The sequence below is a fragment of the Mya arenaria genome, chromosome 11 (assembly GCF_026914265.1).
Source record: "Mya arenaria isolate MELC-2E11 chromosome 11, ASM2691426v1".
NCBI classification, from domain to species: Eukaryota; Metazoa; Mollusca; class Bivalvia; order Myida; family Myidae; genus Mya; species Mya arenaria.
The window spans coordinates 56,543,132-56,570,636 of record NC_069132.1 but is presented as its reverse complement, the minus strand read 5'-3'; the positions used below and the strand labels follow the sequence as shown (position 1 = coordinate 56,570,636).

The window sequence follows — 27,505 nt, the reverse complement described above, 5'->3', positions numbered from 1 at the left end:
TGCCTGGTAAGTGGGCCATTAGGTAGGATAATTCCCTTCTGTGCTCTTTTTATAGATAAAGATAAATAGATACATCCAGTATCAAATGCTTAAACTAGGCTTTTAAGATGTTTATTTATGAAAAGTAATGAAATTAGTCGTGAATATAGTTAGTAACATCTATACAGGAAAGTGACAGACAATTGCAAATTCATTTAAATAAGTATTTATAAACTTTTTGATGAAGTTATAATGTAATGTATGTATGAAAAAGCTGTTTCTGAAGAAATAGCCTGAGCTTCTATTTTTAAATCTAATTAAGGGTGAGGTATTTTTTATCAACACTTCTTCTTTTAAATTAAAATTACCTTTTTTATCATAAACATTGGTATTGCATTCACATTTTGAATATATAATAGTGCTGTTCACTTATATACTTAGGACTCAGAATTATTATTTTGTAATCACTAATTGACTTTAATTAAATGTCTGAATTACCAAAAAAAATGTTTGGATGTTACAATAGTAGCACAATTATATGTATAACAACCCTATTTTCAAATATTGGCTTACAAAGAAAATTTATTGTATTTATTTAAGAAATGTTTTATTTTTATTTCATCTACATTAGAATTTAAAAAATGACAAATATGACAAGTAAATGATGGGTAGAAACCCCTTGTCTTTAGTTACTGGCCCATTAAATGATGGACATCATAAAGTCATCAATAATGCAGTATACTAAAATGTTTTGTCACAAGTTAAACAATGAACTGGTAAACGGACATTTGCCCCCCCGGACATTTGCCCCCCCGGATGAACTACTAGAGAAAATGATCTTATCAGTAAAATTAAATCAATATAGTAAGGCCAATCTGAGTGGACCAGGAAAATCAATACTGGCTTATCTAATAAACTACAGACTACATTAGTTTATCAATAGTGCACAAATTGTTCACTAATAGTCCACTCCTAGTGAACAAGAGTGTAAAGTTTGGTCTTAATAGTACTGTATGCATGTGAAATATGGGGCTATGGTGATCTTAACACTGATGTAATTGCGTTATAATATTAGAAACATTCCTAACAACAAGGCCTGCTTTTTATGATATGTTGTACTTAAAATGTATATAATTTATGTACACCACTTCACTCCGCCCATTCTTAATCATTAAAATGTTACTTCGTGTCATTTAACTCTTACAAATTGCAGGGTGGTTAAAATGTTTATGGATATATTGCTCTTTTAGAATTTTAAATGTTATGAAAATCAATGATATACAATGATTTTACAAGGTAACCGCACCAGGCCGTTTAAGCATATTTTTTTTGTTGATTTTCGGTGTTAAATCTTAATTGACCGCATGGTCACAAAAAGAATTGATGACAGAGCAAAGGGAAGTAACCGCTGTGGAGGTTTGAGGCTCGAGTGAAGACTTTTGAACGGTGCTGTAATGGTCAAACTCTTTACAGTTATTTTAGAAAATGGCCGACTGTAGATCGACATGCATTTTGCAGTTTACTGATGATCATGAAAAAGTCACTGTTACGCGATATTAATGTAAAGTGGTAGTGTTTTCCACTTTTCTAATGAATAAAGTTCTGCTTCTGTTTTGTTTCCAACACCGATAAGTTTGATCACATGACCTGATGAAAACAGACTGAATATCCATGTGACCTGTACAGCCAATCAAATGCGTCGTTACATTGTGAAGTGATCCGAAAATACAGTGAAACGGGAAAAGTGAATTTATTTGGGTCACCTTTTTCTTCGAAATGCCAAATAAACCAAAGAAAGAGAAGGTATGTTCCTCTTTCTCAATACGTTCCAGCCTTTGAAATGTTGATTTATCTCGATGAATCGCTACAACTCTTTGATAAAGTCAGCTTACAACATGTTCCAAATCAATACTATGCTGTTATGATATTCGGTAAATATTGACTTATTCATGTGAATTCGGTTCTCATGGCATTTCCGTTTCAGACACCAACCAAAAATAACACGACCACAAAGCCGGGGTCGAAGGAGAATTCAGAAAACGCTGAAAATGAGGTACGAAAAACGTCATGTCTTTGGAAATGGTCATTCATAATTTGCATAGAATTCAAAATGGCGGCCATACAAATGACAGGTTGGTGTTTATTTAGCAGTTCGTTCCTGTCAGAGCATACATGCATGTTGAATAATTATATGTCACTACTAAATAGTAAATGTTAAGATATCAGTCAAAAATAATGTCATGATTTGACTCAGCTTTACAAAGAAAATGTACAATTGAGTGGAAATCTATTTGTTTAATAACATAGCTAGTTTTCTGAATCAGTCATCGAAATTAGACTTTTGGATGAACAAGCCCGAATTCTTATTGTATTGCGTGGCATAAAAGTTTTGAACAAGCCCTGCTATATAAAATGCAGAATTTGAGCAAGCCCGGAAGACATTTTACCAGTGCAGGGCTTGCGGGCTTGTGCTAATTTTGACCACTGCTGAATCACTAAATGCAGAATTTCTGTATGTTGTCTTGACCTTCCAGTTCTATGATACTTAGTTTGGAAATGAATAATAATGTTTCGATGCCACCAGACCATCCATTTGCATTGATTATATAGAGAGAGTATTATGCACCAGTCAATTGTAACCACGGCCCTCCCAGGTCCCGGGGTATATCGGGAATAGCGGGGGAAATGGGCTGTGTTTTTACCTTTCAGGTGGCCCCGCAGTGCCGGGTGAATGCGGTGGTTTTGTCTTCGCTTTAAATATAGCGGGAAATGTGCCTTACATAGGGTCCCTGGGGTGCGGGGGCATTTGGCGGGGATTTTACCATCTGTTCGTCCCCGCAGGGCGGGGAGTTTAGCCGGGGTTGGCTGAACCAAAGTCAAAGTCCCTGCTATTCCCCGGACCTGTGGGGGGGGGCGTGGTTACAATTGACTGGTGCATTAGTAATGTTAGGTTTTGGGGCATAGTGCACCTAAAGGTTGTTACCCTAGTTAGAGCTCTGGTTCTTAAACGTGCACCACATGAGAGCTCTGGTTCTTAAACGTGCACCACATGCACATCACTTTCACACAGGACCTTCATTTAACATCCCTTTAACATTCCTTGAAAGACGGTTGGAGTTTCAAGTGGTAAGGCTGGGATCGGACAGGCAGCCCCTGAATTTACAATGAAGAGCTTTACCACTAGACCATGTATCTGACACTTATACTGACATCAAAACAGCAAATCCTGGAAACAGTGGTGCTTGAACAAATATTTTAAAAAATGATTTTTCGTTAAAAAACAGTGGAGAAAAAAAAGATGGGCACCAAGGTGATTTCCTCTTCAGTGTTACAGATTGGGAAATTTCAAATAACTTGTTTTGCCCAATCAGGAAACAAACACTCTTCATTTTATTTATCTTGTATATAAATTAAAGATTTTCATAGATACCGTATTATATCATGTTTAGGACGCTAGCATAGATAGGACGCAGGCAAAAAAATTGTTGAGAAAACGGGTAAAACCCCTTAATATATAAGATAGGACGCAGCGGAAAAATGTCAAAATCGGAGCCGAAAAATTGAGGTTGGTAAAGTATTTATAACATATATTGAAGTAAAAAACAAACAAAAATTGTATAAAAGGCATATTTCGGTAAGTGTCTTGTGTATATCGATAATTATCGTCGTATTTCGGTAATTAAACGTACACAACAATGATATATGTCTTGACATTTTGAGAACATTCAGGCATAATATAAGACTTATACAAATGCTGTAATAGACTAGTTCTGACTGACAGTCAACCGTTGCAACCGTTGCATCTCCCGACATGCCCTCTGAATGACAGTCAACCGTTGCAAAACTGTGTATTGTCAAAACTAATGATTGTTTTGATAAGGCTTGTCGCTGCGCGGATTAAAGCATGTCAGCATAATTATTGCGTGTCGGTAATTAGCCTTGCCAGCAGAAGGCACCTCGGGTAAAGTGCGAACAAACAACAATACGGTATTACCATCGCAATAGTTTGTTCTATTGATGTTTTTCTAATGACAGACAGCGGGTGTTTTTCACACCTTCGCACATTTGAAAAGATTTGATAGTGACAAAAATGCTACTTTGCGTTATGCACATTCCTTTATTATTTTTTTAAAACAGTAACATACAACAAAATGTTTTGTAAAATATCGAAACATTAAAATCATGAACAACGATTAATTGATAAATACCTCCTTTCCCGATTTTCCGTTGCCGTTATAACTCAATCCAGTTAAAGTGCTGACTCACATCGAGTTTTTGTGAGTAGCGTCCCTTTTGTAAAAAAGTAAACACTCGTGTTTGTTTTCAATTTATTTTTCAATAAATCATTTTAAAGTAAACTTTCAATATATTTCTGCGTGTGTTAACTTGCATGATTTTACCTATGTCAGTTGTTCACTTCGGTGACGCAGTACAGATACTTACTATTACCGCGTTCTTCCCCGGTCCGATATTTTCGACCTGAAATGGACTTGGAAAAAAACAGATGAAATTCTAATAGCATAGAAAGACGCAGGCAATTTTTAAGGCAATAATTGGGGGTAAAAAAGTGCGTCCTATGCATGATATAATACGGTAGTAACTTTGTTTTTATTGAATAAGAAATCTATTTCCAGATCAGATAACAGGATGGGAGCATGATATTAACAGTTGAAAAACTCATTTTTACTTATTTTAAAACTGGTACTTAAGCACTTTGGTAAAAACAATGGAACAAGCATGCAAAATGAAAATGTTTAAAAACTAAATTTTAATTTCAGAAAAAGAAAGGCACAACCCCGAACACAGAACCCCATCCACCGACCACGAATATCAACAAGTTAAAGTTCACCGGCCCTCCTCATGTGAAGAAAGACAAACGACAAAACTCTTCAAGATTCAACGTCACGAAAAATAGAGAATTAGTCAAACTACCCTTTTTGAAAGGTATAAGATTATGTCTGAGGTATTATCAAGGAAATTTTCAAGGAAATTATTTTAGATAAAAAATGTGAAAGGAGCAACTTTAAAATTAGTTTCCTGTTCTAAATTGTTGTCTCTATAATAAATTATTTTCCCTTTGATGTAATTAATTACTATATAGTTTTTGTTGTTCCTAGTTTGAATGATCTGATGTTGTGTTATGTCATGTCTCTTCGCTCTCTTGGCTATTTATGTTTCTTCATTGTATTTGCATATGTATCAGTTCATCACAACAACTCCCTTGTCTGCATTTTCTTTTAATAAATATCAGAAATGGTGAACCAGCAAATTTGCACTTTTCTGTAGGTTGTATGAGCAGTTCAAATACGGATGTTTGCTTTTATACCACCCCATGATACATTTTTTTCAAAGATCTAATCTGTGGTATTACAGTTAAAGGCGCACAACATAGGTTGATGTATATTTTCTTTAATTCAATGCATTATCAAGTTTTAAATCATTTGACATTAATGATAAATGAAACTCAAAAACTCTGATTTAAGTACAGAATAAAAAAAATCAGCCTTTATACGTTTTTTTAATTAATAGCTATTTGGCCACAAATTCCCCAGTAAAAAGCATTAAAATATTGGCATATTTTTTTTTTAAATGAATTAAAGTCAATAATGCATTATAATGAATTGTTTGTATTTTGTATCAACCTATGTTGTGGCTCCTATAAAGCCCCATATAATAACGTATTACAAAGCAAGATATGTGGAACATAATCCTTTTTTTTTTTTTGACAAACATCACACCTGTAACTTAGGGTCATTCGATTGACTTCTTAGACTCCATGCAATATACAAAGATCATAAAGTGTTTTCTTATATCGCAGATGCGACGCCTGCTGAACGTGAGGAGCTGTTTATACAGAAGTTACGACAGTGCTGTGTGCTGTTTGACTTCATGCAGGACCCGCTCAGTGACCTAAAATGGAAGGAGGTGAAGCGAGCAGCTCTCAATGAGATGGTGGAGTTTGTCACCCAGAACCGTGGCGTCATCACAGATGCCATCTACCCGGAGGCAATCCACATGGTAAGTAGTCTGACACAGGTATTCTAGAGTTACAGATAAAGATATTGGTGTAAATACGGTTTAAAATGCGCCAATTATGATATCAAATTAAATTTATATAAACATCTTGGTGAAAATAATAATTGTTATATGGGTGGACCGTAATTCTATCAATTGACGACCATTTTAGGACCAACCATTTTGACCAGAACAGAAGATGCCGGGTAAACTGGTTTAGAATAATTTATTTTTAAAAGTTTTGAAAATGCAACCTGTTTTGATTTCTCTTTTGTGATGCAAATGGAAGTTAGCGCTGGTGTAATTTAATCTATGAAGTTCTGCATTTAGGATCAAGCCTATCATGAATGCAAAAATACATTAATATTTGCACTTCAATGTGGCAGAAGATTAACACTCACCATTACACTTTATTGAATGAAACCAAGGTGTACAATGCACTAAGAAAAGTTACACAAAGGTGTTCCATAATACACTTTAAGTAAAGAAATATCTGTATCTCTGGTTTTCACAAAACATCTGATTAAAATATAGTCAAATTGAAAGAAAAGTATGATTGATTTTAGCATAAATTGTGAATCCAATAATATCATGAATACCAGCCCTGTTTTGGAGTAATTTATTGTTTCATGTAAATTGTATGTGTTTAGATCTATTGTGCCTATGGAATCTGTGAATTTCATCTACATTTATATTTAGTTGTTTGTGTCATAGTGACATTTTAGCTTGTCTTTCAAAATCTAGATATGGTTGTAAACCTTGATGCTTTCTTGCTGGTGTGCCATTGAGAGACCTTCATGGTTGCCATTAGAACAGAATAACATTATTACTATTAAAGGGTATTGTCATGACCCTTGGTACATGTGTACTGTTAGTATTCCAATATATGAAGTAGCAGTCTCATGACTCTAATTAACATGACCCTGGTTGTCATTTAACTATCTAATTGACCAATTAAGAGATTATATTTCGTCAATGAATTATAGAACATGGTTGTATTATCCAATTGATTTCTATGATATTACCTCTGACAAATAATATCTGACAACTGAATAGACTTGGCTAATTAAACCCTATGAATGACAGCAAAAAAACTGACAAGAGTTGGCATCACTTGCTGTTGGCTGGTTTTGTATCTATATTTTGTATTCACATGGATGTGATTTGTCATACAATTTTCCACGGATCTTATGGCTCCAGAGACCAAATTGTTTTTTAAAATTGTATTATTTGAAACTGATTAAAAAAAAGTTAACTGTCAGAATGCTTTTAAGTGTTACTTTATTTGTTGTAAGCATTGACACTCCAGTTTGCTTCTAATGTAATGTAAGGATGGGCCTCAAAAGTGCTTTTATAAAGCCAGTTTTGCTTCTGGTACAGGGTGCTTCATCCCCTTTCAATCCCATGCGGGAGGGATTTTTCAGCCACCCAGCAGCCAATTCAATCACATCCCTGCTACTGTATCTCTGGAAACACCTAGTGACACAGATGGAGCAAACTTTAATTGTGTTTGTATTTTCAGTTTTCCACAAACCTGTTCCGCACTTTGCCACCGTCGTCCAATCCAAGTGGGGCAGAATTTGACCCGGAGGAAGATGAGCCAACCCTTGAGGCGGCCTGGCCACACCTACAGGTAATGAACACAGACCAGAGCATCAGGATGGATCTTGTGCTTGTCTAAAGACATTCTTGTCAATTTGCGCACTTAACACTGACATGTGATTCAGTTCTTGATCTGGAGTTTGAAACCTTTTTAATCTGTGTTCAGAACTTTTTTTCTGTTTATTTTGAGTGACTTAATATGTTAGCAATGTCAGTGAAACTCTCAATACTGAAATGCTTCCACTTAAGTGATTTAAAGTGAATGGTTCTTTAAAGTTTGTTAAACACTTTTTAAGAGAGTCAACTTCACATAAGTTGCAGTCGTGACATCATACGGTGAATCTAACATGTTATAAGATAAAGGAAAAAACATGCTATTTTGATTCCAGTATTGTACTTAGTGATTGAAAGGGGTTTTGATTGTGTTTATTCACTGTTTTCAGCTTGTCTACGAGTTTTTCCTACGTTTTTTGGAGTCCCCAGATTTCCAGCCTAACACAGCTAAGAGATACATAGACCAGAAATTTGTTCTTCAGGTAAGACCATGAAATACTTCCTTTTTTGGCTTCAGTTTATCATGACCATATGCTAAAATAATCTTTTAATAAACTTATGATATGAGAGTAAAAAGCGTGATTGATGAACATTTACATGCATTACCATCCAGTTAAATGAATTGGCGGATTGAACAGATTATAAATGCTATTTAACATATTCAACTTTCATGATTTTAGGCCACAGTTAAGTAATTTATTGTTTGGCATTATCTGACCCACGTTTGGAGGGGTAGGTTGGTCAAACCCCTGAAATATGTAATGGTGTTTATAAAATTGTTACCGCTTGAGAGGCTAAGAGACTTTTGAGTCACATGTATTATTGTTAGTCTGTCGAGTGACGCCAAACAAGCTATTTATTAATTTGCCTTAGGAATGTCTTGATAATTATGCACATTCATTAAGTTTGAAATAGATTTAAATGTTCTAATAGGATGTGATTAACCTGGACAGCTGTAATGCACAGGATATGTGATAAAGCTCTATCATACATGTATTATAGGCGTAGATATATATGTATGAGACCTGGTTTCCCATAAAACCTTTCCTTACATGTACACTGTAGATTGGGGTTGATTGTTTGGTTCCAACACAGCAATTTGTGCAGTCTGTTTCATTTTGTGACCAACAAATCTCTCAAGGTCACTGCAAATTAACCACAGTCAATGGAATTAATGAGACTGTGTGTCACCAGCAACACTCATGTCTGTATGTAGGTCAAGGTCACACATAAGGTTCTTTGGTCAAAAGGAGGTGCTATTGTAATAACTTAGGGAAGCATATAAACTTAAAGGGTGTCACATTTCCTTCTGTATTCTTATCCATCTTTTTAATATTAAATATGCTCAGACCCTCTCTTTGCACAAATATTGAAAACCCAGTTTTTGTCGCATGTTTTTAGTATAGCAATGAGGAAGTATTCGTCTTCATATGAAGGATTGTGAGTTTGAGTTTCCCCGGCAACCAATTGTAAAAACCTGGATGAGTTATCCACAGGTGATCTTTTGACTAAGTTGCACATAAAAGCAATTTGATTGGTCAATGGTTATTATAGGATAAATATTGACCGATCAATGAACATTTTGGCTAACTTCCACTGAATAAAAGAATTAACAAGTTTGATTCAATTCAATTGGCTGCGGATATACAAAGCAATTTGTACAGACTGTTACATATGCGTTCTCTATGCATGAATGTGTAGAGTTATGTATACATGTTTATTTTCCAGCTCCTTGAGCTGTTTGACAGTGAGGACCCAAGGGAAAGAGATTTCCAGAAGACAATCCTTCACCGCATCTATGGCAAATTCCTCGGCCTCCGTGCTTACATCCGTAAACAGATCAACAACATCTTTTATTCGTACGTACACAGCCCACTTTAATATTTACAGTAAAAAAGCAATAACTTGAAAATAAGAATGCCAGTGCCTGAGTTTAAACCTCATGTTATCTGATGTTTCAAGTTATCCCAAGTTCCAATTTAGTCCTTTATGAAATGCCTTTTTTCACTGTTTGAAGTCAAAACATGTCTAGTAGCATTATACCGTATATCTTTTTTGTCTTGCGGTACTGTTGACTTATAATATGGGGTGACAGCGTGCAGAGCATGGTGCATAAACAGTGATTAGCAGTTTTTACAACAGATAATTGTTTGTCTGTCATTGCAATTTTCATAATGTGCGAAAATTTTAACTCCTATCAATAGTTTGTTTATTTTGGAACATGCTTTGGGAAATGTGTGAATTTAAGACCTCAAGTTATTCAGCTTTAGTGTATGATTTGTGTTTGGGACTGGCAACAATGCTTGACTTTTTTAGGTCTCGAGTAATTGTCAGTATATTGAATCAGAAAAAAGAAAGAATTAAGGTTGTAACTTAGCCTCGACCAATCCGCAGTTCACGGGCTTTCCCCTGTTCAAGTTTTCACAGTTTTACTGTAACTCGGTTCTTTTACTGGTGAAGATTTATAATATTTATTAGCAGGTAATATTTGTGAGGTTTGCTAAGCAGTATGTTTTACTGACAATTTTTTGGTCGATATTCCACCTTATTCCCAATGCTTTAACATTTCCTTCTTTTCCAAAATAACAGAAATAATGTTTTACAATCTGTATCTGTACAATGCTTTACCCTATGTACATTTCAGGTTCATCTATGAAACAGAACGTCACAATGGCATTGCAGAACTGTTAGAAATTCTAGGAAGGTAGGTGTTGTTTATTTCGTGATAGAGTTTATCATAATCATTTTGGAAGACCATTAAACTGTTAATCGGAGTAAATAAAAATACAGGAGTTAATGCAGAATTCAAATCTTGTTCCAGTTATTGAAATGTTTACATTCTATGGCTCAATATATGTAATAAACTGGTACAGAAACATATTATCTCATTCATTGTCAGATTAAAAAATATATTTGGCAGGAGTGACCAACATAGCATGTGGATGTGTTGCGCACAAAACCTATGTCCCTTTAAGATTACAGAAACCTTCTGAATTTAGTATGTGTCAGCTGGTCCTTCCCTTTTTGTCTGGTCCATATCTTTCTCATTTATGGTCAGATCTTATAATTATTATACAAGAGTTGACTATCTTACTAATTGCAGCATCATCAATGGTTTTGCGTTGCCATTGAAAGAGGAGCACAAGGTGTTCCTACTAAAGGTGCTGCTGCCTCTGCACAAGGTGAAATCTCTGAGTGTGTACCATCCCCAGCTTGCCTACTGCGTCGTTCAGTTCCTAGAGAAGGACCCCAGCCTTACAGAACCCGTGAGTACATGCCTGCAGTCCTCGTCAGCTATTGAACGTTTGTATTGATCAATAATAGGGATGCAAAGGAATATTTGAATATTCGAACATGTCATTTAGGGACTTATCGTCGGGTACTATAAAAAGTCCCCCTACTTTTACAATATCTGGCTAGGAATGAGCTTTAACACCAATGTATTGTCTTGGCTGCAAATTAAGCTGTGGAACGTAGCTCAAATCGCTGTGATGATATGAATGCCATGTGCTACAATAATGTTGTAACATATATGTGCTGTAAAATGTTTTCCATGTTTCAATGTAATGTTCGTGCTTTGAAATGTAAAAGTATAGTATAGCGTTTTAGGATATATTTCCTCTATTGTTGTACAATGGATGAGTCAAATCCACATATATTTTCGTTTATCATTTTACTAGTTGGTTTGGGTTCTCCATAGTTATATTTAGTCAATTTAGAGGTCAATCACAGAACGAGGCTGCACGTCCTACGGAAAGACCCTCCATTGGCGCAAAACACTATTTGACTAGGAATCCATCTAATTTCACATTGTGAACAAATATAAAGGCAGCGGAATTGAAATTATTTGATATTGATGTTTGTTTATTAACCAGGTTTTCACATAGTGAAACCTGGTTATTAGAATGGCGAACGTGGTCGGCCGGGCGGCGTCAAACTCACCTATGAAACTGAATAACTTTAGTAAGGGTTGACATATCTTGACCAAACTTGGTCTATAGAAAGAGTTTATGGGTACCTTTCATGGGATTACGTTTAGAGTCCCAAGGGTCAAGGTCACTGTTACTAAAAATAGAAAAACGGTTGAAACTGAATAACTTTAGTTAGGGATGACATATCTTGACTAAACTTGGTGTATAGGAAGAGTTTATTGAGACCTTTCATGGGATTGTGTTTGGGGTCCCTATGGTCAAGGTAAAGGTCACTGTTACTTAAAATAGAAAAACGGTTGAAACTGAATAACTTTAGTTAGGGATGACATATCTTGACTAAACTTGGTCAATAGGAAGAGTTTATGGAGACCTTTCATGGGATTGCGTTTAGGGTCCCTAGGGTCAAGGTCACTGTTACTAAAAATAAAAAAAACGGTTGAAACTGAATAACTTTAGTTAGGGATGACATATCTTGACTTAACTTGGTCTATAGGAAGAGTTAATGGAGACTTTTCATGGGATTGCGTTTAGGGTCCCTAGGGTCAAGGTCAAGGTCACTGTTACTAAAAATAGAAAAACGGTTGAAACTGAATAACTTTAGTTAGGGATGACATATCTTGACTAAACTTGGTCAATAGGAAGAGTTTATGGATACCTTTCATGGGATTGCGTTTAGGGTCCTAAGGGTCAATGTCACTGTTACTAAAAATAGAAAAACAGTTGAAACTGAATAACTTAAGTTGGGGATGACATATCTTGACTTAACTTGGTCTATAGGGAGAGTTTATGGAGACCTTTCATGGGATTGCGTTTGGGGTCCCTATGGTCAAGGTCAAGGTCACTGTTACTTAAAATAGAAAAACGGTTGAAACTGAATAACTTTAGATAGGGATGACATATCTTGACTAAACTTGGTCAGTAAGAAGAGTTTATCGATGCCTTTCATGGGATTGCGTTTAGGGTCCCTAGCCTCAAGGTAAAGGTCACTGTCACTAAAAATAGAAAAACTGTTGAAACTGAATAACTTTAGTTAGGGATGACATATCTTGACTAAACTTTGTCAATAGGAAGAGTTAATGGATACCTTTCATGGGATTGCGATTGGGGTCCCTAGGGTGAAGGTCAATGTCACTGTTACTAAAAATAGAAAAACGGTTGAAACTAAATAACTTTAGTTCGGGATGACATATCTTGACTAAACTTGGTGTACAGGAAGAGTTTATAGATACCTTTCATGGGATTGCGTTTGTGGTCCCTAGGGTCAAGGTCCAGGTCACTGTTACTTAAAATAGAAAAATGGTTGAAACTGAATAAATTTAGTTAAGGTTGACATATCTTGACCAAACTTGGTCTAAAGGAAGAGTTTATGGATACCTTTCATGGGATTGCATTTGGGGTCCCTAGGGTCAAGGTCACTGTTACTTAAAATAGAAAAATGGTTAAAACTGAACATCTTTAGTTAAGGTTGACATTTCTTGACCAAACTTGGTCTATAGGAAGAGTTTATGGATACTTTCATGGGATTGCGTTTTGGGGTCCCTAGATTCAAGGTCAAGGTCACTGTTACAAAAAATAGAAAAACAGTTGAAACTGAATAATTTTAGTCAGGGTCTACATATCTTGACCAAACCAGGTATAAAGGATGAGTTTATGGATACCTTTCATGGGATTGCGTTTGGGGTCCCTAGATTCAAGGTCAAGGTCACTGTTACTAAAAATAGAAAAACAGTTGAAACTGAATAACTTAAGTTAGGGTTGACATATCCTGACACAACTTGGTATAAAGGAAGAGTTTATGGATACCTTTCAATGGATTGCATTTGGGGTCCCTAGGTTCAAGGTCACTGTTGCTAAAAATAGAAAAACAGACACAGGCTGAAGTTCTTCTGTCAATCATTAAAAACCTGGTTTCGTCGCATTGCGGCGTTTCTTGTATATAATGTATTGCTAATTCCTTCCTGAAAATGGAGAATTTCAAAAACTCATTTGAGGAAATCAGGGTCTGCGGCGTGTACTGGCTACAAAAAATTACGGAATAAAAATACCCCAGCTATTACTTTAGCAAATAATAACAGTAATTTACTACATCTTCTAAAATATGTATATCGGTAATCGAATATTCGATCAAAAGTATTACCGAATATTCGAATATCAAGTTTGCCATTCGTTTGCATCCCTAATCAATAACTATCGATTAACTTGGTTTTGGAGTCTCAAAACTTAGTCTGCACGTCTGTTGATGACCCCTTTTGATTTGATGTGAAAGTATCACAGTTACGCTGACTTTGACTAAAAAATAATAAGGGCGTGTCTTATCAATAACTTGCTGTAATGCCTTCAATGTATGTACATTGGTCAAAGAAGATGACCGCCTACTGGGTCAAAAGTAAAAAATATGGGTGATTATTGTTGTTGTTTTTACATTCATTTTATAGAACATCATTGTTGTCACTTAAGATCACCTAGTGTGGTACCAAAATAGTAGACTTCTTAAATCAAATATTGTTATATTTGAGCCTCCTGTGGAGTACTGTTACTATTTTTATGTTCATTTCCTGGATGTGGTGAATGAATTTTCAGACAGATATCATAATCAAAGATCATATGGAAACAGACAACCATAATTGATCAAAGAATCTGAAATAATTGGAAACTTACTTCTATATAAGATATTTTTTGAAAATATATTTTTCAATCAACACTCAAAATTAATAAACGCTCAATAGCATGACTAAAATTAAAAACCTGTAGTTTATGGTGTTTAAGTAAAATAATAAAGTTATACGATATTCAGTTTTTGATGATCATAGACCAATGGTGCCGATGTTCTCAATGATTAGGCCTAAAAAAAAAATAATTGTTTGGTTAGGGTTACATCCTTTTAAAAAATAGGTAGGGTAGGTTGGCTTTTTTTTTTTTTTTTAATTAGGCTTTTTATAAGAATGTCATTTTCATCATTGGATAATGGTGTTGAAGTTATCTTCTGTATATGCATTTAAGGTTTTCAACTACAAAGTGAAAAGCAATTTTTGTTAATAATTTTTTTTAAAACGGACTATAAAAATGGTAGGACGGAGCCTATTTCGTCGGTAGGGTCGGGTAACCCCAACAAAATGTATTTTTTTAAGCTTTATTTGATTATATTAGATCATCAAGCCATCACTTAGTCCAGACTTACAATTCTTCAATCAAATTTGATCACACCATCATGTCCTGGACCGACCACTCAAAGATTATTTGATTATAATGCAACATTGCATCATCACTATGTCCTGGACAAGCCACTCAAAGATTATTTGATAATATTCAAACATCATGCCATCAATCTGTCCCGGGTTGTTGCAGGTGATAATGGCCCTGCTCAAGTTTTGGCCGAAGGTTCACTCGCCCAAGGAGGTGATGTTCCTCAACGAGCTTGAGGAGATCCTAGATGTGATCGAGCCAGCTGAGTTCACCAAAGTAATGGTCCAGCTTTTCAAGCAGCTTGCCAAGTGTGTCTCCAGCCCACACTTTCAGGTATTATATAAAATAACAAATCAGGATAAGACATTTTTTCTCAGTAGATATATAAATGTACATGGGATCTGTATTAACTCTTGTACCATGTTTGGGAGTGATTTCTTTGTTTTTTGTGGACACATTCACTCCCATATCATAACAGTAACAAGTATAAAAACATATTAGTGATATTTGGCACCTTTTTTACTGGGTAATTTGTGGCCATGTAGCTAAATTGCAACCAACCATATATTAAGGCTAAAATATTTTTTTATATGAACACAATTCATAAACTTTTTTACCATAATGATAATAGTCAAATGAGTTAAACATGATAATGAATAAATTAAAAAAACACTTTTTTGCATCTACCTTTATTGTACGCATCTATAGAAACTTTATGTATTATTCAAATGTGTATAAATTGTAAGTTATGTGTTTAATGTCTTCATGACACAAAGAAGACTTGAATGGAGTAACTGTTGTTGACAAAGATGCTATACTTGTGTATTAAGGTGGCTGAGCGGGCGCTGTATTTCTGGAACAATGAGTACATCCTGTCCCTGATCAGCGACAACGCCTCCACAATCCTGCCCATCACTTTCCCAGCATTGTACAGAACCAAAGAACACTGGAACAAGTAAGCCACCTACTCAATAATGTCTCATCTCGAATGACAAGGCACCCATAATGAACTGTTAATGTTGTGTGCTGTTTATATAAATGCCATTATATATCAAGTGACATTAAAGCTGCACTCTCACAGATTGAATGTTTTTACAACTTTTTTATTTTCTTGGAATGAGCCAATTTTTGCGTAAATATGATCTGATAACCAGTGGTATAAGACTGCTGACAAAAGAGCAGATGGCAGTTTTTCATATTTATGTACGAAAATTAATGTTTTATGGCTAAAAGCGTTTCTAAAGCTATAAGAAAAGAGTTTTTAGGCACAAAACGTAAATTTTTGAACATTATTATTAAAACCTGCAACTTAACGTTTGGTCAGCAGTCTTGTATTACTGGTTTCAAAACTGCAATCTGTGAGAGTGCAGCTTTAACCTGATGATTGAATAACTATCAGGGAAAATACAGATTTTTGAGCTTCTGATTCCAGATTGTTATTTGTAAAAATGATTGGATATAGTTGAAATGGATATACATGGCTTTGAAAACTATTTCATCGAAGGTCTGAGCCCTTTCACTCTACTTTCTGAACCTCTCGTATTTTAAGTATTTTTTCATGATGGGTTTATTGTATGCTCTTATCCTTGAAATCTGTCAATGGCTAACATATTTTTGAAGTTATGCAATAAACTGTTAAATTGTAAGTTTTTATTGTTATCAATGTCTGTTTGAAAATATAGCTATATTTAAAGGAAGTTTGAACCCATCTTTATTATATGTAAATTGTACTATGTACTAATCATTCATTTCATATAATTCTAAATATATGCTAACAAATGTGGAAAATTGAGATTGAGAATTTGAGGTACATTGTAATTACCTGTATTTTCAGAACGATCCACGGGTTAATATACAACGCACTGAAGCTGTTTATGGAGATGAATCAGAAACTATTCGATGACTGCACACAACAGTACAAAACAGAACGACAAAAGTAAGAAATGTTTATTTGTCTCAACAATTTTCATTTCTTGTGTGAGGATGTTTCATTTCTAGGCAACATTTTATATCCGTTGTGAGAAGCTTCTGCAGATTTGTGGATATTTTAGATTTTTAGGTATAATTCAATATAAGGCTCTTGGATTGCGTCAAAGGGAGTTTAAAGAGGACTCAGCCCCCTGTGAACCCCACCAACGCACTGTTGTGGACCAGCCAACGCCCCTTGGACCCAAACGTGAAGTTTTAGAGAATTCACTTTAATCATTCAGTAGACTGATAAATTAGTGGTTGAAATTTCCACAACTATATTGTTTTCAGGAATAAAGGGCAGTTGATAGTTTGGTTTCTTATAGACTGAGTGGTTGAGATTGTCATGTTTGGTATCAGGGAGAAGTGGTTGAGATGACCAGAAGTCTGTTTGGTTTTTGTGAGAAGCGGTTGAGATTTCATGGCTTTGTTTGGTTTCAGGGAGAAGTGGTTGAGATTTTCACAAGTCTGTTTGGTTTAGGTGAGAAGTGGTTGAGATTTCCACTACTGTCTTTGGTTTCAGGGAGAAGTGGTTGAGATTTCCACTAGTGTGTTTGGTTTCAGTGAGAAGTGGTTGAGATTTCCACTACTGTCTTTGGTTTAAGTGAGAAGTGGTTGAGATTTCCACTAGTGTCTTTGGTTTCAGGGAAAATTAGTTGAGATTTCCACTGGTGTCTTTTGTTTAAGGGAGAGGTAGTTGAGATTTCCACTACTGTCACTTGTTTCAGGGAGAAGTGGTTGAGATTTCCACTAGTATTTTTGGTTTAAGGGAGAAGTAGTTGAGATTTCCACTACTGTCTTTGGTTAAAGGGAGAAGTGGTTGAGATTTCCACTAGTGTCTTTGGTTTCAGGGAGAAGTGGCTGAGATTTCCACTTGTGTCTTTGGTTTCAGGGAGATGTGGTTGAGATTTCCACTAGTGTGTTTGGTTTAAGGGAGAAGTGGTTGAGATTTCACAAGTCTGTTTGGCTTCAAGGAGAAGTGGTTGAGATTTCACAAGTCTGTTTGGTTTCAGGGAGAAGTGGTTGAGATTTCACAAGTCTGTTTGGTTTCAGGGAGAAGTGGTTGAGATTTCCACTAGTGTTTTTGGTTTCAGGGAGAAGTGGTTGAGATTTTCACAAGTCTGTTTGGTTTAAGGGAGAAGTAGTTGAGATTTCCACTAGTGTCTTTAGTTTCAGGGAGAAGTGGTTGAGATTTCCACAAGTGTCTTTGGTTTAAGGGAGAAGTGGTTAAGATTTCCACTAGGGTCTTTAGTTTCAGGGAGAAGTGGTTGAGATTTCCACAAGTGTCTTTGTTTTAAGGGAGAAGTGGTTGAGATTTCCACTAGTGTCTTTGGTTTAAGAAAGAAGTGGTTGAGATTTCCACTAGTGTGTTTGGTTAAAGTGAGAAGTAGTTGAGATTTCCACTACTGTCTTTGGTTTCAGGGAGAAGTGGTTGAGATTTCCACTAGTGTCTTTGGTTTCAGGGAGAAGTGGTTGAGATTTCACCTTGTGTCTTTGGTTTCAGGGAGATGTGGTTGAGATTTCCACTAGTGTCTTTGGTTTCAGGGAGAAGTGGTTGAGATTTCACTAGTGTGTTTGGTTTCAGGGAGAAGTGGTTGAGATTTTCATTCAGTCTTTTTGGTTTCATGGAGAAGTGGCTGAGATTTCCACTAGTGTTTGGTTTAAGGGAGAAGTGGTTGAGATTTCACAAGTCTGTTTGGTTTCAGGGAGAAGTGGTTAAGATTTTCACAAGTCTGTTGGGTTTCAGGGAGAAGTGGCTGAGATTTTCATTCGATTTTTTTTGTTTCAGGGAGAAGGAAAAGATGAAACTAAGGGAGGAGACTTGGTTGAAGCTTCAGAACATAGCCAAGGGGAACCCTCAGGTAGCCATGATGACAGCATTTATAGTTATATGATTAAACATATTGAAATTAATGTACAATTGTTTGATTTTGCTCAGAAGTTAAATATAAATCAACTTCCAAGTACTGAAAAAAAGACTTAAAAATTCCCACAGCCATATGAGGAAACTTGGTTTACATCTTTCCAATAGTTTAACAGTCATATGCCTTAACAATGATTATTCCTATCTTCCTGTTTGTGTTTCAGTTCAAGCAGTTTAGCAGTGGTATAAGTGGGGATGTGTCAATGGGGGGCTTGATCAGTAATGGGCCAGAGGATGAGGAGGTAGTTCTTGTGTCCCTAGAAAAGCTGGAGAAGGAAGCAGTCGAGGTCGGTCTCTCAGCGGTGAGGCAAGCCCTCACAAGGCTATACATATTCAGGGGCTTATTTATATCATGATTAAAGTAAAAAAATACCAGAGATCTGGGATATGCAGGTATCTTTTCAAGCTGGGGGGTGGGAATGGGAGGATTGCAATTATTTTGCACAAATATCAGCAAGTGCGTTGTTAAATGTGTTGGAAAAATATCATTCTATTTAAAATTTGTAGCTTTAGAATGTCGTATTGTTCTTAAGATTATTAGTGTATTATTTATGTATTATAACCAGGGTTCCCGCTGGCGATCGCCAATGGCGACAGCGATTTTTTTCTAAAATATTTTCTTAAAATGACGTAAGTGGTGCCCATGCGGCCTGCATGATAATCGATTCTATCACTGTCATAAATCAAGCGCATCTGCTGGTGCGACAACAAAAATTAATCCGATACTTAGGGCATGCAGTCACGGCCCAGTCAACACCTCGCTAATTATTGCAGAATTTTATTGCTTTCATGGATAAACAATGACATCCTTTAACTGTTATGTCTCTTATTAGCAAACAATTTGAATATTTAGCTCAACAGCTTTGTTGTTGCGCAATTATCGTATTAGTTTTAAATATACAAATCATAGAATTTAATGTTGTCCGAAAGTCACGTGATATGCAAATTTCGTAATGACGTTTACGCGCTAAAAATAGATTTGCTTTCGGTTTTGTCGCAATTTGTAATTGCTATAAATGCAGCATTCTAAGAGTTCGAAAAGTGTCAAAAAGATTAACAAAAATCAAATAAATAGGATTCAACCGCATTTGATAAGGCTTCTAATAAGTTGGCTGGAGTAAAGAGTAGGTAGACAAATTTCTATTAGGAAAGTTATGGCCCTAGTTTGACAATGTATATTTCTTTAAGTTTCCATTTATTTTAAATTTATCTCATAATTTCACAATTGTATTCTTTTATTGTATGCAGGCATTAGACTGAAATCAACATATTGATGTTTATGTCACATTTTTTGCAATATTTTTTTATTTCTATACTAGTCCATATACAGTATGTTGTACAATGTATTTTGTCAACAGAATAACAACTTGCTATTAATATCTTGTGCTTCATATACAACAATTTTTTTTGCTAAAATCCATGGAAACCAGTGATATAAGACTTCTGACAAAAGATTTTTATATTTAAGTTAAAAAATGAATGTTTTATTCATTTTTCTTAAACCGTTAGAACAGTTTAAAAATAAAAAAATATTTTTCGAATGGAAATATGAAAATCTACGATCTGAATTTTTGTCAGAAGTCTTATATCACTGGTTTGCAGATATTTACGCAGAAATTTGCTTTTTCCAAGGCAAAAATATAAAAAAAATGGTAAAAATGGTAAATCTGTGAGAATGTGGGAATGCATCTTTAAGTTAATTCACTACAATATGTAGCATAATAATGACACTTAAGATAATTTAATATACAGGTTAGATCAACCAAGATCTTTGTTGTAACAGCCGCCTGGTCACCTGGCTAAATGTTTAGGGATTTTTTTGTTATCAGCCATTCTCATGATTTCCAGATGGCGACATCATTTAAAAACAGTTTAAGTTTAGTGTCATTTATGTGTGTGTTGCATGTTACAGATCAGCAGAAGGAAGCCCAAGGACAAACCATTGTTGCGTCGCAAGTCAGAGTTACCCCACGATATCACTATGATCAAAGCTCTGGACGGGCATAAAAGGCCAGACGAGTTTTTAAAAACCAATTCAGAGACAAACTGATATTGACAGCGCCGTAACTCCATGTGGCACAACTACTTTTAAATTGTTGGTATTAATATAAACATTCAACTCCCCCTGGAAATCTGGGTCATGCCCTATAGACTATATGCTTAATCTTGAGATTTTATCTTCTGTAGCCAAGAAAAACAAAGTTCTGCTTGTGTTCTAATATTAAATATTGTTAATGATATTTTTGAAACATATTCAATGCATAATTATTACTTTGTAACTACCTTGTTTGAACTTTTATGTTGTACATGGAAAAGTGAAAATTCTATTTTATTATTAACATTGTTTCCTTTTTGTCCTATAAGGCAAATTCCTGCCTTGCACATATTTAGTTTTCATGAAGATTAAGCTAATAATTCAAACCATATATAGCATTAGATTGATTTACTTTGTAATTGTTCGTAGATTATACCTCATCATTTCACTAATGTTAACAGTTTCATGGTAAATTTGTCACTGGTCAACTCACATACTCCAGTTCCTTAGCATTCCAGCTTGCGTTAGAATAACGCACCTTCGTCTGTCTGTAGAAGGTACAAATTTTGCTCCTCTGTAGGTGATCACTCGGGGCAGACTAAGGCTGTAATTATTTTCTATACATTGTCTATGTACATATAAGTCTTTCATGTGTTTTTATCAGCAGGCATGTGAATATGTTAGCTTTCATCAGTTTTATCCATGGATCTTTGTACCAATTTCATGACCTTTGGTAGTCTGTTATGGGGTTCATGACCTGTAGAAGTCAGTACTGTTTTACGACCTTCTGTGGTAGCCTGTACCAGCCTCATTACCTGTTCATGCCTGTACCGGGGGCATGGCATGTGGTAGCCTGTTCTGCAGTTCATGACCTGGGGTAGCCTTTTCAGGGTATCATGATCTGCATATATCGTTTACCTATGTTCATGCCTGTTGTAGCCTGTACTTGGTTTTATGACTTGGGGTAGCCTGTATCTCTGTGATACCTTCATACAAAGCAATCAGGAGATTTGCACTGCTTTTAGCTGACAGGTTCTGCTCTTTGTTTCTGTAGGAAAAACTGAGTGAAGCATTGCAGAACATGGGGATAATAAAGGTACTTCTGTTGCTGGTGCGTGGATAAGTAGGGAAGAAACATTGCTTGAAACAAATATCCTGATCTTTTCCTTTCATGTGCATTTATCCTAGTGTTTGAAATTATACTGTCAAGGTTTTAAGTTTTGGAATATAAATTATATTTGTTTGGCTTTTCTTTTTGACGAAAAACAGCAGCAGTTTCAATCGACATCCAATCTTTTTAACTAGTTTTGCTTCATGCTGTATTAGTCTCAATAATGAAGTTTACATCAGGTTACATGTGTCTTAGTTGTAAATGGCAATATAATGCTGCCAATACCTGAACACATCTGATTAGTAAGACATAGCATGACACACGTTTGTATCAAGAAATAATCTTAAGCTGCTTTAAATTAAAACTATGTTGATGTTGTTGTATCCTTTAATTTGTGACCTATTTGGTAAATGAAAGGGTGTTTAGTGTCCTGTTCTTGTGATATTTTATATTGTATATTCTGGCTGGTAGCTACAAGCTCGGTAACTGGGCTGTGCTGGTCACAGACAGGATTATGGACCACACACATAAGAAGTTCATCTGTTGTAATTTAAAAAAAAAGCATAATTGTACTTTCATCAGTAGATGTTTGCAAGCCTGTTTCTAGAAGGTTACTGAAGGGTGAGGTAGTGTTATATGGGTGAAGCCCAAGGGGGTTTGGTGAATGTACCTGGTATAGTGAACATGGACAGTTGCGGCCTATCATGGACTCACCTCAGTTAATCTATGATCAGAGGTGGCGAAAGCATCTTGTAGATTGTAGAACTGCTTGGCCTTGCCAGGTGATGGCAGTATTGAAATTTAATCATGAAAAATCTTTTTCTCAGCAGACAATCAGTGACCTCAGTTTTTTTCCGTATTATATTGAATGTTTTTTGTTTTTTTTCTTCAAACCCTTGTTATGAAGTTAAGATTTCAGCAGTTTGGGGATGAACATTGTCACTCCATAACTATCATGAACATCAGCAAATTAATTTCACAGAGTTTTTTTGTGATCCAAAGACTTGCTTGTATACTGGATGTAATCGCACACTCGTCAACTCTTTCAACTGTGATAGATGTGCTGTTTTAAGGATTTATTTCACACTATTATTTCATGAGTATGTATTTGTAAGTAATGATTACCTTGTTTTATTAAGCTTTCTTTTCTTTTCAATCACTTAGTCATGGGAAGTTAACTTATGTAAATGTTTCCTTAAAACAGCATGGCATGTATTATTAAATATTTAGTGAAAGATAATTATATAGCTCATTGCCTAGACAATGTGTTAGCTTAGGTTAAGACAGTTGTGTGTGAGGCCTGTAGGTGTATGACGAGACAGTTGTGTGTGAGGCCTGTAGGTGTATGACGAGACAGTTGTGTGTGAGGCCTGTAGGTGTATGACGAGACAGTTGTGTGTGAGGCCTGTAGGTGTATGACGAGACAGTTGTGTGTGAGGCCTGTAGGTGTATGACGAGACAGTTGTGTGTGAGGCCTGTAGGTGTATGACGAGACAGTTGTGTGTGAGGCCTGTAGGTGTATGACGAGACAGTTATGTGTGAGGCCTGTAGGTGTATGACGAGACAGTTATGTGTGAGGCCTGTAGGTGTATGGGAAGGTAATTAGATGTGAACACTGTAGGTACATGCGGTGACTGTGAGATGTGTGAGCACTGTAGGTGTATGACGTTGATGTAGCTTACGTGAATGACAGAGATAGTGTATTACACTGTAATAAATGTGCAAGACTACTTGAATAGATTCATCGGCTATCTTTACAATTTGCACAATAAGGTGAACTTAAAGAGTACTTAGAAAAAGTCATGGATTGATATAGTATTGATAGAATTAATTCTTGTTTTGGCTTTACGATGTTAAACCTAAGGTCTTGTTTGTTTGAGTAACTGTCGTAATTTAACACATGTATCTCTTCACATCACAAATCAATTATGATCTAATTCAAGTAATCTCCATATTTAAATTATGATTAATAAAATTCAGGTAGCTTGCTTACTGCAATTGAAGCTACACTAATTATTATTCGCTGTAAATGTTTCAACAATATCTGTCTTGTTAACACAAGATCGGGGTGAATGCTGCAGTCACAATATTTTGTTCTTTGTAACAATGTCACAGACATCCTTTTTACTTCAACAGAAATTAAATGCAAATATAATCTTAAATATGTGCAACTCAAACAAGTCATGTTGTTTATGGGCGTTACTGAAGGTACATTCCAAAACTGTCCTCATATATTTCAGAAACATTTTTGTAAAAAAAACATTTAGATTTTTCTTTGACTGTAATAACCTACTTTGATCTATTTCCTTCTTTCTTGATGTTCTAACAACCATTTAGTCTCAAGTTAGGGCCATATTTGGCCCTTATCATAGTGTATAGCAGTTATAGCATGTTTGTCTTCAATCCAGTCAGGCTGGTTAATTATTGCACAGTTCTCTCTATGGAAGAGATTAGCTAGTATTTATTTATTGTTTCACACATTTCAGATTAGTTTGATTTATTCTATTTTGGTATTATGTTTGATCAGTGAATAGTCTATAATAAAAGTGTAGGATATAACTTGATGTAATGAATTGTTAAATAATAAAAAAAACATGTTACACATCTGTATACACATCATAATGTATTAATACTAAATTCCCTTCAACTGTAATCTGTGTCAAAAAATGTGTGTCAAACTTTCATTGCAAAGTAAGCTTAACTTTGTGGGTTAGGCCTAGGGCTTTTTCATTTAAACATATCCCCCAACCCAGGAGGCAAAACAATGAAATTTAATAGAGGGAGCTTTCTTATTTTTTTGCTACATTTGAGTTTATTTTTTTTAAAGGGGGATAATCCATTTTTGAAGTGCCTTCCTGGGGTAAGGTCCATATTTAAAGGGAATAGCCCTTACCTCGTTTTGAGTGGAAATGTGTTTAAAAGGAAAAGAATCGGTCATGTCATTCCACTGTCAAGGCTACAATGTGTTGTCAGTATTATTGCTTTAGTATTTCCATGTAGAAGTCATAAGTGCCAAGTTCCTGGATTGGTGACACACAATATTGTGTCAAGTGTTTTCCTGAAGTCATTGACATTTTACATATAACAAAGTACTTATCATTAGAGAAAGCTTCGGTCTTTATGGCCTGTATGAATTATACACCATGTTTAAAATTAGTAGATAATAAAGTATCAAACAGGGGAATAAATACTGAGTTGTGTTGCAGCCGACAAATCTAATATATTTAATTACCTGTATTATTATGAAAATAGACCTATCTTTTATTAACAATAATCATGTGCATATTAATCCACTATAAAAAAGGGGTTGATATGTTTCCTTACACAGACTGTGGTATGGAATTACTTGTAAATGATCAGCGGGTTCTGATGAGTGGTTCGCTACAATGTCCCCCCCTTGGCCCCCCACCCCCTTGTTAAATCCTAGTTAGCGAAAAGCCTGTGTTGAAAACTACTCAGAGACTTGTCCAGGAGCTTGGCACATACTGATATAAGCTGATATAAGAAGCAACACTTTGAATTCATATTTCAGTATAAATTTTCTAAATTTTTACCTGTGATATAAATGCAAGCACTGAATTATACAGTGTGTATTTGTATTTGACCAAGTAGTCTTGATATTTTAGTGTTTATTGTTTAGTTCAATGCTCTTTAATCTTTATGATTTACTATGCTTACATAGATATTTCACTTGATTATTGTTTTATAGATGACTTACCAGCTAATAATTGAAAAGTGAGAGAGTATATATTGTATCTTACTTGTGATCATGTTATTTGCAATACAGGGAATAAACTCTCTGATCTGTACACACAATTGTTTATTTTATTGTCACAATGTGACATGTGAAGATGACATATTAGTATTACTTTTTATATGCCCGACGACAGTTCATAGAACATGACATTTTATAGTTTCACCTTCGGCATATGGGCCAATCTGCGGTTGGCGTGCAGTATGTTGTCCAATCAATAACTTTAAAAGCCATTGCCCTATCATCACCAAATTTAGGCAGAATGTGTATGGGTATTATATTTTGGAAAAGTTTGATAACAAGCCATTTTGTTCTAGTCAGTCAAGAGTGTCGAAAAAAAACACTAAAATCCTTCTTGTCCATCAATAAATTTTGAAGCCTTGATCCAATCAACATCAGATTTTTGATATGCATAATAACTCAGCTAGACTATAGTAATACCCTTTAATGGATCTTGTCTAAATCATTGTCTAATTCTCATCAAATTAGATCAGAAAGTGTATGTGATTTATATCTCAGAAAAGTTTCATAACCAGTCATATTACTCGAGTCACTAGAGATATTGCCCATTAATTATAACAATTAAATACAATTGCCTTAAATCTGTCTTGACAAATAAAGAGCTTAAGAAGCCTTTGTCCAATCATCACAAAATTTGGTCAAAATGTGTGTAGGCATTATATTTTGGAAAAGCTCAAACCCAGCCATATTGCTGGTCACTCGAGAGTTACCTCCATTTAATCTTAGAAATAACCTAAAATCAGTCTTATCTGATCAATAACTTTGGAATCCTTTGTCCAGTCATCAACACATAGAGTCAGAATGTGAATGGGCATTATATATAGGACACATTTGATAACCAACCACATTGCTTCAGTCACTCGAGAGTTATTGCTCTTTAATTAAAGAAATTACCTAAAATAGGTCTTGTTGGATCAAAAACTTTGGAAGCCTTTGTCCAATTATCACCAAATTTCTTCAAAATGTGTATAGGAATAATTATTAAGTTCGGTTCAATAATCAGCCATGTCGCCCCTGTCACTCCAGAATTGTGACCCGTGAATTGGCAAAAACTTTATTCATACTGTCCGCACTCTAAAATTGACTTAAGGTACAACCACTTATCACCAAACTTGGTGTCATAAACCAGGAAGGACATATTTTACGTTAGATGGCGCTCTTGCTGGCTATGGCTAGACATACAACACTCCCAAGGTGAATTCCCCGATCCCGACAGTTTTTGCTTCGATAGAGATTTTTAAAGTTTTACAAATAAACTGTAATGAAAGTATGGTAATGCAATTTCTTAAAATAGCTATTTTAGCTCAGCTTGCCAAACGCTAGAAGAGCTTATGCGATTGCGTTATGTCTGTTGTCCGTGCGTCCATGGACAATTGCTAGTGAAAGCTAAAAAGACTTCAGTTTTGATTGTATCTCAATCAAACTTATACAGTAGTTAGATACATAAGTACACATAAGAGCTTGTGTTTTCCTTAAACCAACCAGATATACACATGCCTGATTGAATTATGGCCCTTCAAATGGTGTAACCCTGTCGGAAATATTCTTTAAGGGAGACAACTCGTACAGCGTTTTGTATTATTGTAGTGTTCCTCTTCCTTTATTTAACCTTTGTTACAAATAAGCAGGAAAACTTACAGTTCACTGATCGCTTCCCTTTGAATATGAGTTTAGTGTATTGCCTATTACTAGTATAAACATACTTGGGTAAAAATACCAAAAACCTTATACCAGTAGAGCATAGGTCATCGTGGGCCTCTGGTTTAAAGTACGCTTTTAAAAGACACTATTAATCTCATCTCAGCTTAAAGTTTATCCAAATTGCTTAATCCAATAAGTTATGACAAAATGACTGAACCTTGTATACATTACGTTTTTTACATTTCTTAAAGCCTTCTATTGATACGCCTTTATATTTACCTCTACA

At 35.4% G+C, this 27,505-nt stretch overlaps 1 protein-coding gene across 2 annotated transcripts; it reads left to right on the top strand.

Moving 5' to 3' along the window:
* The first annotated feature begins 1,640 nt into the window (after positions 1 to 1,640).
* LOC128207795 (serine/threonine-protein phosphatase 2A 56 kDa regulatory subunit gamma isoform-like) lies at positions 1,641 to 25,612 on the top strand. 2 transcript variants are annotated; one of them, XM_052910932.1, is made up of 15 exons: positions 1,641 to 1,782; positions 1,964 to 2,032; positions 4,758 to 4,923; positions 5,798 to 5,997; positions 7,517 to 7,627; positions 8,040 to 8,132; positions 9,379 to 9,509; positions 10,295 to 10,354; positions 10,754 to 10,916; positions 14,928 to 15,098; positions 15,596 to 15,720; positions 16,600 to 16,701; positions 18,523 to 18,595; positions 18,822 to 18,944; positions 20,570 to 25,612. In XM_052910932.1, the coding sequence occupies exons 1-15, from the start codon at positions 1,756 to 1,758 to the stop codon at positions 20,705 to 20,707; spliced, it is 1,752 nt and encodes a 583-aa protein (XP_052766892.1). In that variant the 5' UTR covers positions 1,641 to 1,755; the 3' UTR covers positions 20,708 to 25,612. The 2 variants fall into 2 exon arrangements, with proteins under 2 accessions (XP_052766892.1, XP_052766891.1); XM_052910931.1 differs by having other exon boundaries at positions 1,642 to 1,782; positions 18,822 to 18,959.
* Positions 25,613 to 27,505: the final 1,893 nt, after the last annotated feature.